This window comes from Stomoxys calcitrans, chromosome 1, assembly GCF_963082655.1.
Source record: "Stomoxys calcitrans chromosome 1, idStoCalc2.1, whole genome shotgun sequence".
Lineage (NCBI taxonomy): Eukaryota > Metazoa > Arthropoda > Insecta > Diptera > Muscidae > Stomoxys > Stomoxys calcitrans.
Window position 1 is genome coordinate 59,475,758 of NC_081552.1, and position 13,407 is coordinate 59,489,164.

At 39.9% G+C, this 13,407-nt stretch overlaps 1 protein-coding gene across 1 annotated transcript in view; it reads left to right on the plus strand.

Annotated features, from left to right (window-relative positions):
• LOC131995881 (uncharacterized) overlaps nucleotides 1-12,910 on the plus strand; it is a 61,251-nt gene extending 48,341 nt beyond the window's left edge. Inside the window, exons 3-4 of the mRNA XM_059365154.1 lie at nucleotides 8,625-11,900; nucleotides 12,787-12,910. Of these exons, the coding sequence (XP_059221137.1) occupies nucleotides 8,625-11,900; nucleotides 12,787-12,825 (3,315 nt within the window). The 3' untranslated portion in view covers nucleotides 12,826-12,910. The remainder of the gene's footprint in view (nucleotides 1-8,624; nucleotides 11,901-12,786) is intronic.
• The last annotated feature ends 497 nt before the right edge of the window (nucleotides 12,911-13,407 follow it).

Sequence of the window (13,407 nt, forward strand, 5' to 3'; positions counted from 1 at the left end):
AGCCATGTCCGTCCGTCCTTCCGTCCGTATGTCTGTCGAAAGCACGCTAACTTCCGAAGGAGTAAAGCTAGCCGCTTGAAATTTTGCACAAATACTTTTAATTAGTGTAGGTCGGTTGGTATTGTAAATGAGCCATATCGGTCCATATTTTGATATAGGTGCCATATAAACCGATCTTGGGTCTTGATTTCTTTGGTCTCTAGAGTGCGCAATTCTTATCCGATTGGGATGGATTGAAAATGATGATATAGCTGTCATATAAACCGATCTTGGGTCTTGACGTCTTGAGCCACTAGAGTGCGCAATTCTTATCCGATTAGAATGATCCTCGCGACATTTTATGTCGATCTAGCCATGTCCGTCAAAATTTCCGTCCGTCCGTCCGTATGTCTGTCGAAAGCACGCTAACTTCCGAAGGAGTAAAGCGAGCCGCTTGAAATTTTGCACAAATGCTTTTTAATAGTGTAGGTCGGTTGGAATTGTAAATGGGCCATATCGGTCCATGTTTTGATATAGCTGCCATATAAACCGATCTTGGGTCTTGATTTCTTTGGTCTCTAGAGTGCGCAATTCTTATCCGATTGGGATGAAATTGTGCGCAACGTGTTTTAGTATCACTTCTAGCAACTGTGCCAAGTATGGTTCAAATCGATCCATAACCTGATATAGCTGCCATATAAACCGATCTTGGGTCTTGACGTCTTGAGCCTCTAGAGTGCGCAATTCTTATCCAATTGAAATGAAATTTTGCACGTGGTATTTTGTTATGATATCCAACGAATGTGCCAAGTATGATTCAAATCGGTTCATAACCTGATATAGCTGTCATATAAACAGATCTGACTTGACTTCTTGAGCCTCTAGAGGTCGCAATTATTATCCGATTTGCCTGAAAATTTGTACGACGGATCCTCTCATGACGTGTTTATTATGGTCTGAATCGGTCTATAGCCCAAAACAGCTCCCATATAAATCGATCTCTCTATTATACTTTTTGAGCTACCAAAGGGGCGCAATTTTATTCGAATTGGCTTTATGGCTTAATTTAATTGTGGTCCAAACCGGACCATATCTTGATATCGCTCTAATAGCAGAGCAAATCTTTTCTTATATCCTTTTTTTGCCTAAGAAGAGATGCCGGGTAAAGAACTCGATAAATGCGATCCATGGTGGAGGGTATATTAGATTCGGCCCGGCCGAAATTAGCACGATTTTACTTGTTTTTGACTCTCGATATTTATAGTGAATTTCATAGAAATCCACTTAGAATTAGATGTAGCTGTCGTATATGTAAATCGCCCGATTTTCATTCCAAGAGCCACTCCAAGCGCATTTATTCCCAAAATTTTGCACAACGCTTTCCTCGACGACTACCACTTTTTCTGAGAAGTTTGCTCAAAATCGGATCAGATTTAGATGTAGTTCCCATATATATGTTCGTCAGATTTTGGCTTATTTGCAATAATGTTGTCATTTGTCGACCCTAGTTATTATAGTTTCAACATATGCTCCAAATATGATACGGATTGTTATAACCCATCTGAAAACAACCGACGAGGTCCATCAAAATTGGTTTAGAATGGGTTTCACATGGCAAAGTACCTCACAAATGTCGCCAGCATTAGGAGGGGAAAAAGGGAAAAAGACCGCCGAAAAATGTTCCTGCCAAGATTCGAACCCAGGCGTTCAGCGTCATAGGACATGATAACCCCTGCGCAACGGTGGCGTCGTATCAGCATCTATAGCACTATTTTGTTTGATATCCACAATATTAAGCATTTTGAAGGTGGCTATCGAGATATTCAGGACTACTGATCATGTTCAGATTCACACTAATTATTTTTATACCCTCCGCCATAGGATGGCTACTCTACTACTACTCTAAACATTCGTCTGAGACTCCATAAAGTATATATATTCTTGATCGTCATGACGTTTTATGTTGATCTAGCCATGTCCGTCCGTCTGTCCGTCCGTCCGTCTGTCTCTTGAGCCTCTAGCGTGCGCAATTCTTATCCGATTGAAACGAAATTTTGCACGACGTGTTTTGTTATGATAGCCTACAGCTGTGCCAAGTATGGTTCAAATCGGTTCATAACCTGATATAGCTACCATATAAACCGATTTTGGGTCTTGACTTCTTGACACTCTAGAGGGCGCAATTCTTATCCGATTGGAATGGAATTTCGCACGACTTGTTTTGTTATGATACCCAACAACTGTGCCAAGTACGGTTTAAATCGGTTCATAACCTGATATAGCTACCATATAAACCGATCTTGGGTCTTGACTTCTTGACCCTCTAGAGGGCACAATTCTTATCCGATTTGAATGAATTTTTGCACGAAGTATTTCGTTATGATATCCAACAACTGTGCCACGTATGGTTTAAATCGGTTCATAACCTGATATAGCTGTCATATAAACAGATCTGGGGATTTGATTTCTTGACCTTCTAGAGGGCGCAATTCCTATCCGATTTGGCTGAAATTTTGCATGACGTATTTTATTTTTACTTTCAACAAATGTGTCAAATAAGGTTGACATCGGTTCATAACCTGATATAGCTGCCATATAAACCGATCTGGGATCTTGACTTCTTGACCCCTAGAGGTCGCAATTATTATCCGATATGCCTGAAATTTTGTACGATGGATCCTCTCATGACCATCAACAAACGTGTTTATTATGTTCTGAATCGGTCTATAGCCTGATACACGTCCCATATAAATCGTTCTCTTTATTTTACTTCGTGAGCCCTAATGGGCGCAATTCTTATACGAATTGGCTGAAATTTTACACAGGTCTCCAACATATAATTTAATTGTGGTCCGAACCGGACCATATCTTGATATCGTTTTAATAGCAGAGCAACTCTTTTCTTATATCCTTTTTAGCCTAAGAAGAGATGCCGGGAAAAGAACTCGACAAATGCGATCCATGGTGGAGGGTATATAAGATTCGGCCCGGCCGAACTAAGCACGCTTTTACTTGTTTTAAATCGATCTAGCCATGTCGGTCTGTCTGTTGAAAACACGCTAACTATCGAAGGAGTAAAGCTAGCCGTTTGAAATTTTGCACAAATACTTTTTATTAGTGTAGGTCGGTTGGAATTGTAAATGAGCCATATCGGTCCATGTTTTGATATAGCTGCCATATAAACCGATCTTGGGTCTTGACTTCTTGAGCCTCTAGAAGGCGCAATTCTTATCCGATTTGACTGAAATTTTGCACGTGGTGTTTTAGTATCACTTTCAACATCTGCGCTAATTATGGTTCAAATCGGTCCATGTTTTGATATATCTGTCATATAAACTGATCGTAGATCTTGACTTCTTCAGCCTCTAGAGGGGCAATTCTCATCCGATTTAACTGAAATTTGGCACGAGGCGTTTTGGTATCACTTCCAACAAATTTGCTATGTACGATTCAAATCGGTTTATAATCTGGTATAGCTGTCATATAAACCGATCTTAGATCTTGACTTCTTGAGCCAATAGAGCGCGCAGTTCAGCCACATCGGATAAGGCTGAATTTTGCATGAGTTGTTTTGTTATGACTTTCAATAACTGTGCGAAGTATGGCGTAAATCGATAAATAACCTGATATAGCTGCCATATAAACCGATCTGGGATCTTGACCTCTTGAGCCTCTAAAGGGCTCAATTCTCATCCAATTTGGCTGAAATTTTGTTCAACGGCTTTTCTTATGACCTTCAACACACGTGTCTAATATGGTCTGAATCGATCAACAGCTTGATATAGCTCCCATATAAATCTATCTCCCGATTTTGCTTCTTGAGCCCCTACAAGGCGCAATTCTTATCGGAATGAACTGAAATATTACACAACGACTTCTATAATGTTCAGCATTCATTTATGGTCCGAATCGGACTATAATTTTATATAGCTCCAAAAGCATAACAGTTCTTATTCTAGCATAGAACTCGACCAATGCGATCCATGGTGGAGAGTATATAAGATTCGGCCCGGCCGAACCTTTCGAAATTTTTCGTCGTTAATGCGAACCAGGGCACACGGAGCAGCAGCAAGAGCTGTTGTCGTTGTATAGACTTCAAAACAATTTCCACTTTCAATAGATATTTGCACTGTGTTGGCAATCAGTGTTAAATTCAGCTCTGACTTTATGACCAAATGTCGCCGCCATGTGTCAGATCTTGCACCCAAAAGCTATTACAATTTAAAACAAGTAAAAGCGTGCTAAGTTCGGCCGGGCCGAATCTTATATACCCTCCACCATGGATCGCATTTGTCGAGTTCTTTTCCCGGCATCTCTTCTTAGGCAAAACAGGATATAAGAAAAGATTTGCTCTGCTATTAGAGCGATATCAAGATATGGTCCGGTTTGGACCACAATTAAATTATATGTTGGAGACCTGTGTAAAATGTCAGCCAATTCGAATAAGAACTGCGCTCTTTGTGAGCTCAAAAAGTAAAATAGAGAGATCGATTTATATGGGAGCTTCATCGGGCTATGGACCGATTCAGACCATAATAAAAACGTATGTTGATGGTCATGAAAGAATCCGTCGTACAAAATTTCAGGCAAATCGGATAATAATTGCGACCTCTAGAGGCTCAAGAAGTCAAGATCCCAGATCGGTTTATATGGCAGCTATATCAGGTTATGAACCGACTTATACTTAATTTGACATAGTTGTTGAAAGTAACAATAAAAAAAGTCTTGCTAAATTTCAGCCAAATCGGATAGGAATTGCGCCCTCTAGAAGCTCAAGAAGTCAAGTCCCCACATCGGTTTATATGGCAGCTATATCAGGTTATGAACCGATTTGAACCATATTGGGCACAGTTGTTGGATATCATAACAAAATACTACGTGCCAAAATTCATTCAAATTGGATAAGAATTGCGCCCTCTAGAGGCTCAAGAAGTCAAGACCCAAGATCGGTTTATATGACAGCTATACCAAGTTATGGACCGATTTGAACCATACTTGACACAGTTGTTGGATGTAATAACAAAACACGTCGTGCAAAATTTCATTCTGACCGGATAAGAATTGCGCACGCTAGAGGCTCAAGAAGTCAAGACCCAAGATCGGTTTATATGGCAGCTATATCAGGTTTTGAACCGATTTGAACCATACTTGGCACAGTTGTTGGATATAATAACGAAACACGTCGTGCAAAATTTTATTCCAATCGGATAAGAAATGCGCACTCTAGAGGCTCAAGAAATCAAGACCCAAGATCGGTTTATATGGCAGCTATATCAAAACATGGACCGATATGGCTCATTTACAATTCCAACCGACCTACACTAATAAGAAGTATTTGTGCAAAATTTCAAGCGGCTAGCTTTACTCCTTCGGAAGTTAGCGTGCTTTCGACAGACAGACGGACAGACGGACGGACATGGCTAGATCGACATAAAATGTCGCGACGATCAAGAATATATATACTTTATGGGGTCTCAGACGAATATTTCGAGTAGTTACAAACAGAATGACGAAATTAGTATACCCCCCATCTTATGGTGGAGGGTATAAAAAAGGAAAAACAAGTAAAAGCATGCTATGTTCGGCCGGGCCAAATCTTATATACCCTCCACCATGGATCGCATTTGTCGAGTTCTTTTCCCGGCATCTCTTCTTAGGCTAAAAAGGATATAAGAAAAGAGTTGCTCTGCTATTAAAATGATATCAAGATATGGTCCGGTTCGGACCACAATTAATTTATGTTGGAGACCTGTGTAAAATTTCAGCCAATTCGTATAAGAATTGCGCCCATTGGGGCTCACGAAGTAAAATAGAGAGAACGATTTATATGGGATCTGTATCGGGCTATAGACCGATTCAGAACATAATAAGCACATTTGTTGATGGTCATGAGAGGATCCATCGTACAAAATTTCAGGCATATCGGATAATAATTGCGACCTCTAGGGGAAAAGAAGTCAAGATCCCAGATCGGTTTATATGGCATAACAAAACACGTCGTGCGAAATTCTATTCCAATCGGATAAGAATTGCGTCCCCTAGAGGCTCAAGAAGTCAAGACCCAAGATCGGTTAATATGGCAGCTATATCAGGTTATGGACCGATTTGAACCATACTTGGCACAGTTGTTGGATATAATAACAAAACACGTCGGGCTAAAATTCATTTCAATCGGATAAGAATTGCGCACTCTAGAGGCTCAAGAAGTCAAGACCCAAGATCGGTTTATATGGCAGCTATACCAGGTTATGGACCGATTTGAACCATACTTGGCACAGTTGTTGGATATCGTAACAAAACACGTCGTGCAAAATTTCATTCTGATCGGATAAGAATTGCGCACGCTAGAGGCTCAAGAAGTCAAGACCCAAGATCGGTTTATATGGCAGCTATATCAAAACATTTACCGATATGGCCCATTTACAATTCCAACCGACCTACACTAATAAGATGTTGTATTGGCTTTTTTACTTTAAACCTATTTTAGCGTTTTTTATTTTATAACTTTAATCTCATCACTGATACTTGCCTTAATATAATTGTCTCTTTCTTACAGTATTTTTAAGTAACATTAACTTTGCTCTCACTTAACAAAACCCTGTAACTTACATTTATACAAGAGAGAGTTGTTGTCAACTAAGCCTCAAGCAAAGCAGATCGCTACAGCGAAACATTAATTTGTGTCTTGTCATTCGTCTTTTTTTTTTAATGTTAAAATTACTAAATAACCTCTTGTTGTTATAAAAATAATAAGAACAGTTGTTTAAAGATATGTGTAGTATTCTGTGAATAAACTTTTATGAAAATACCTTAAATGAAATCGTTTCACTCAGAAACTCTCGTACATTAAATTGGTGCCGAAACCCGGGACGACTTTCCCGCTACAACAATCAAAAACAAGTAAAAGCGTGCTAAGTTCGGCCGGGCCGAATCTTATATACCCTCCACCATGGATCGCATTTGTCGAGTTCTTTTCCCGGCATCTCTTCTTAGGCAAAAAAGGATATAAAAAAGAGTTTCTCTGCTATTAAAACGATATCATGATATGGTCCGGTTCGGACCACAATTAAATTATATGTTGGAGACCTGTGTAAAATTTCAGCCAATTCGTATAAGAATTGCGCCCATTGGGGCTCACGAAGTAAAATAGAGAGAACGATTTATATGGGATCTGTATCGGGCTATAGACCGATTCAGACCATAATAAATACGTTTGTTCATGGTCATGAGAGGATCCGTCGTACAAAATTTCAGGCATATCGGATAATAATTGCGACCTATAGGGGTCAAGAAGTCAAGATCCCAGATCGGTTTATATGGCAGCTGTATCAGGTAATGAACCGATTTGAACCTTATTTGATACAGTTGTTGAAAGTAAAAATAAAATACGTCATGCAAAATTTCAGCCAAATCGGATAAGAATTGTGCCCTCTAGAGGCTCAAGAAGTCAAATCCCCAGATCGGTTTATATGGCAGCTATATCAGGTTATGGACCGATTTCAACCATACTTGGCACAGTTGTTGGATATCATAACAAAAGACGTCTTGCGAAATTCCATTCCATTCGGATGAGAATTGCGCCCTCTAGAGGCTCAAGAAGTCAAGACCCAAGATCGGTTTATATGGCAGCTATATCACGTTATGGACCGATTTGAACCGTACTAGGCACAGTTGTTGGATATCACAATAAAACACGTCGTGCAAAATTTCATCCCAATCGGATAAGAATTGCGCACTCTAGAGGCTCAAGAAGTCAAGACCCAAGATCGGTTTATATGGCAGCTATATCAGGTTATGGACTGATTTGAACCATACTTGGCACAGTTGTTGGATGTCATAACAAAACACGTCGTGCAAAATTTCATTCTGATCGGATAAGAATTGCGCACGCTAGAGGCTCAAGAAGTCAAGACCCAAGATCGGTTTATATGGCAGCTATATCAGGTTATCGACCGATTTGAACTATACTTGGCGCAGTTGTTGGATATCATAACAAAACACGTCGTGCAAACTTTCAGCCAAATCGGATAAGAATTGCGCACTCTAGAGGCTCAAGAAGTCAAGACCCAAGATCGGTTTATATGGCAGCTATATCAAAACATGGATCGATATGGCCCATTTACAATACCAACCGACCTACACTAATAAGAAGTATTTGTGCAAAATTTCAAGCGGCTAGCTTTACTCCTTCGGAAGTTAGCGTGCTTTCGACAGACAGACGGACGGACGGACGGACGGACGGACGGACGGACGGACGGACGGACGGACGGACGGACGGACGGACGGACGGACAGACGGACGGACATGGCTAGATCGACATAAAATGTCACGACGATCAAGAATATATATACTTTATGGGGTCTCAGACGAATATTTCGAGTAGTTACAAACAGAATGACGAAATTAGTATACCCCCCATCTTATGGTGGAGGGTATAAAAATAATTAAAGCCAACACAAAGTTGTGTAATATACTCCATCTACGTGGTTACAACTAAATCAGTGTTTTTATATCTGGAATTTAAAAATTTTCCCAACTTCATACACCTTTGCATGGTATTTTCTGAGCTTACAGGTTCATCTTTAATCCGCTAAAATAATTAACAATTTATTCCAATTACCTTTTGCCCTATTCATCGCATCTAGAAAATGGAGAATTTATCGTCGATAATAGCAGTTCAACACAAATCACACAGCCATTTGCAAAGGTTAGCAAAACGTTTCAACAATAAACCCGAAAAAGAAATAACAAAGGGCTATATGAAATGCGTTCTAGAAGAAGTCGAAACAATTTATAAAAGTTTTAAGGAAGATCATGAGCAAATTTGTGCTTTGGCATTGGAAAACACCATTAATGAAAAAGATGTGCCATATCTAGCAAATGACTTCTATGAAGTTTTCTTTGATACCTACATTACGTTTAAATCAAAACTATTAGATCTAGCCGAAGAGCCTACAATGTCGCATCATCATATGGCAAGTACCTTCATATCTTCCAACAACAACTATAGTAACTCATCAACATCATCATGTGCCAAACTTCCAAAAATTGAATTACCAACCTTCACAGGAGAGTACCTCGAGTGGATACCCTACTGCGACATGTTCACTTCGTTGGTACACAACAACCACTCATTGACTGATATACAAAAGTATTTTTATTTAAAAGGGTCTTGTAAAGATTCCCCTTTAGATATTATAAACCAATACCCAGCTTCTGATAGAAACTACATTGCTGCATGGGAAGCACTTAAATCAAGATACCAAAACAAAAGAAAACTTATTGAACAAATCTTAAACAAGTTATTTTCAATTCCACAGTCTAATGGTTCGTTTTCTAGTATAAAAGAACTGCTTGATTCAACACGATCGTCTCTATCACTGTTAAGGTCGCTCGATATAGACATTGATACATGGGATCCGATCCTTATATATCTTATGACACAGAAAATGGACAAACAGACCCGTAAAGAATGGGAACAATCCATTAGTAGCACTGAACTTCCTGTAATGAACGATTTGTTCAAGTTTTTGGAAACTACATTTAGAACATTGGAGTCTGTAGAGGAATCAAATAACCGACCAGAAAGGCAGATCTCTGTTAGTCGCTGTCCACAACAAAAACCATTTAAACGATCTCTGCACATGCATAACGCAGCCGTAAGTACGAGCACCTGTGTATGCTGCCAACGTCGTCACCCACTATACAAATGCTTCAAGTTCTTATCGCTGTCGCCAACAGAAAAGAAATCAATCGTATCTCAAAACAACGTTTGTACGAACTGCCTGAACCCAGGTCATTACTTTAGGCAATGTAAAATTGCAGCTCGCTGCCAACTCTGCCATCAAACTCACCACACCATTCTTCACGCTGCTTACGCAACAGACATCGTTCAAGATCAAACAACAACCGCGCTGTCTACTGCAGTAGAAAATATGAATGCTACAGCATTAAGCCATACACAACCAACATCACATATCAACTCGCACCTATCATCGCTTGCAGCGAATCAACAGTCCCAAGTTCTGCTAGCTACCGCTAAGATTCTCATTAAACACCCCCACGGTGTTTGCTATGCTAAAGCATTGGTTGATCCCGGCTCTCAAGCCTCATTTGTAAACAGAGAGTTATGTCAACTATTAAATTTGAATCAAAAGAGAATTGAAAAAACAACGATAGATGGAATTGGAGCAACATCTAAAACATCAATCAAACATATGGTCGAGCTGAAGCTGGTGTCCAATTATAATAAGAATTACAATTTAACCGTGAGTGCTTTTATTTTGCCTAAAATAACAAATTATAAACCAATAGATGTGAGAAAATGTGATCTGCCGGATTTGAATTCATATCAGTTATCCGATCCAACTTTTTACATGCCATCTAAGATAGATGTTTTGTTGGGAAGTGATGTTTATGGTGAGATCTTAAAACAAAATTGTATAAAGTTTCCAAACAGTGTCTTATTGCAGGAAAGTGTGTTCGGGTGGCTAGTTTCAGGCCCTATAGGCAAACCATACCCAAAAACGACCCTGAATGTAAATAGCTGCAATCTCGAGAATCAGCTGCGTTTATTCTGGGAACAAGAAGAGTTGGCAGAAACAAAAAATTTATCGCTAGAGGAAGAAGCTTGTGAATCATATTTTGCAACAACATATATTCGAACGAGTGAGGGCCGATATGAAGTTCACTTGCCATTTAGAAGTTTGTTAAAAGGTGAGACTGCTCCGATATTCCAAAATACAGACTATGTTGCCCTAAAAAGACTGAAACAGCTTGAATCTTCTTTTAAATATCGACCTCAATTTGCGACAGCTTACAAAGCCTTTATGTCTGAGTACGAACATTTGGGCCATATGGAAAAGGTGGGACGATATCCTCAAGATTTACCACCGAATATATACTTCTTGCCTCACCATGGTGTTTTGCGCGAAAGCAGTACCACTACTAAATTAAGAGTCGTTTTCGATGGTAGCAGCAGAGTTCCACCACAGCCATCTCTGAATGATGAACTCGCTAGTGGACCCCCACTGCAAAACGACCTGCCCACTATTATCATTCGATGGCGACGTTTTAAAATTTCGTTTACAGCCGACTTGGAAAAAATGTTTAGGCAGATAAATGTATGCAACGACCATCAGCTGTACCAGTGTATTCTATGGCGTGACCCCAACACCAATGACCTGAATATTTACAAATTGAAAACAGTAACTTATGGTACGACCTCCGCTCCGTTTTTGGCAATAAGAGTTTTGAAACAAATAGCAGAAGATGGCAGATCAGAATTTCCTTTAGCGTGTAAAGTGATAGAATCGGATACATACGTGGACGATGTTATATCTGGATGTGACAGCGTTACGGAAGCAATTAAATTGGCGCATGAGCTTGTCCTCTTGTTGGCGAAATCTGGTTTTACCCTTAGGAAGTGGAGCTCAAATTCTACCGAACTATTAAGTACGATTCCTTCCGAGTTTCAGACTACAGCCAATAGCTTCCCGCTTCAAAATCATGAAATGGTTAAAGCCTTGGGCTTATCTTGGGACCCCAAAAGTGACAATTTTTATTTTAAAGTCAATTATACTTTTTCTGATAAAATTACGAAAAGTGTTGTACTTTCAGATTCTGCAAGATTATTTGATCCACTTGGCTGGTTGGCCCCTACAACCATAATGGCGAAAATCATGTTTCAAACTCTATGGCGAGAAGGTTTGGATTGGACAGATCCTTTGCCAGCGAATTTGCACAATGAGTGGTCTAAATATCGAACTGCATTAAAGGACATTGAGAAGTTATCGCTGCCTAGATGGTTTAAAAGCAAATCGACATCCTCTACTGATCTTCATGCATTCTGTGACGCGTCCAAGCTAGCTTTTGCCGCAGTTGTCTACATAAGAGTTGTGAAGGAAGATGGAAAAGTACACGTAAGTCTAATACAATCAAAAACAAAAGTAGCCCCTCTGAAAGTACAAACCATACCAAAACTTGAGTTGTGTGCCGCTGTTTTGTGTGCAAGGTTGGTCACCAGGGTAAAATCATGCATTGGGCTCAAAGTAGATAATGTGATGTTGTGGTCGGATAGTACCACGGTGCTGAACTGGATCAAAACACAATCTTCTCAGCTCCCAGTATATGAGGCAAATCCGGTTTCTCAAATACAACGCTTGACAAATATTTCTGAGTGGCGATATGTATCTTCATCTGACAATCCAGCAGACTGCGCAACCAGAGGCTTATTACCAGAGGATTTAAAAACTCATACCATTTGGTGGCATGGGCCACACTGGCTACATGAAGACTCAACTGCCTGGCCTGTTTGTAAGCTCAGAAATACCGTGCATCCGGCTGCGAGTAAACCAATCATCTATTCATTCACCACGAGTACAGCCACCAAGCTGAAGACGTCGGATTATCCGGACTACTTTTCAAAATACTCATCATTCAACAGACTGCAACGGGTAACTGCGTATATTCTTCGATTTTACAACAATTTGAAAGCGTCTATCTCAAAAGATTCCATTCAAAAACATCATAAACTGATTGGTTGTCTCCAGACAACAGAATTGAAAAGTTCAAGATTGCGGTTAGTCAAGATTTGCCAACGCATTTCCTTCAAAGATGACATAACTTGCCTTCAAAACAAACTTCCTTTAGCATGCAACAGCCGAGTACTAAAACTGCAACCATTCTTGGATGATGAAGGCGTTCTTCGAGTTGGAGGAAGAATTAAGCACGCAGATTTATCGTTTGGGAAAAAACACCCTATTTTATTAACAAAAACTGATCCTATTTCCTACCTTATATTTGCAGAAGCTCATTCTAAAACATTACATGGTGGAGTGCAGCTGATGCAATCATACGTCATGACTCACTACTGGATCCTTTCAGCACGGAACTTAGCAAAATCTGTGAAGCGAAACTGCGTGACTTGTTTCAAATATTCTGCTAAAGCCGCTACTCAAATCATGGGAAATCTACCACAAGTGCGACTCAATCCTGCAAGGCCCTTCAAACATAGTGGTCTAGACTATGCTGGCCCTATAAATATGAAGCAAAATACACTCAGACGAAGCACCACAACCAAAGGGTACATATGCTTATTCGTTTGCATGTGTACCAAAGCTGTTCATCTTGAGGTTGTTTCTAGCTTAACCACTGATGATTTTCTGGCTGCATTTAAGAGGTTCACTTCTCGCCGAGGACCTTGTACTGATTTGTACTCGGATTGTGGCACAACATTCATCGGAGCGTCCAAAGAACTACAGATTTTGTACCATAGATCCAAAGCTTCATTACCTGAACATTTGGTAGAAGGCCTCAACAACAGTGGTACCCAATGGCATTTTATACCTCCTGCTTCCCCTCATTTTGGTGGTCTATGGGAAGCGGGTGTGAAGTCTACGAAGCATCATCTTCGTCGTATTATGAAAG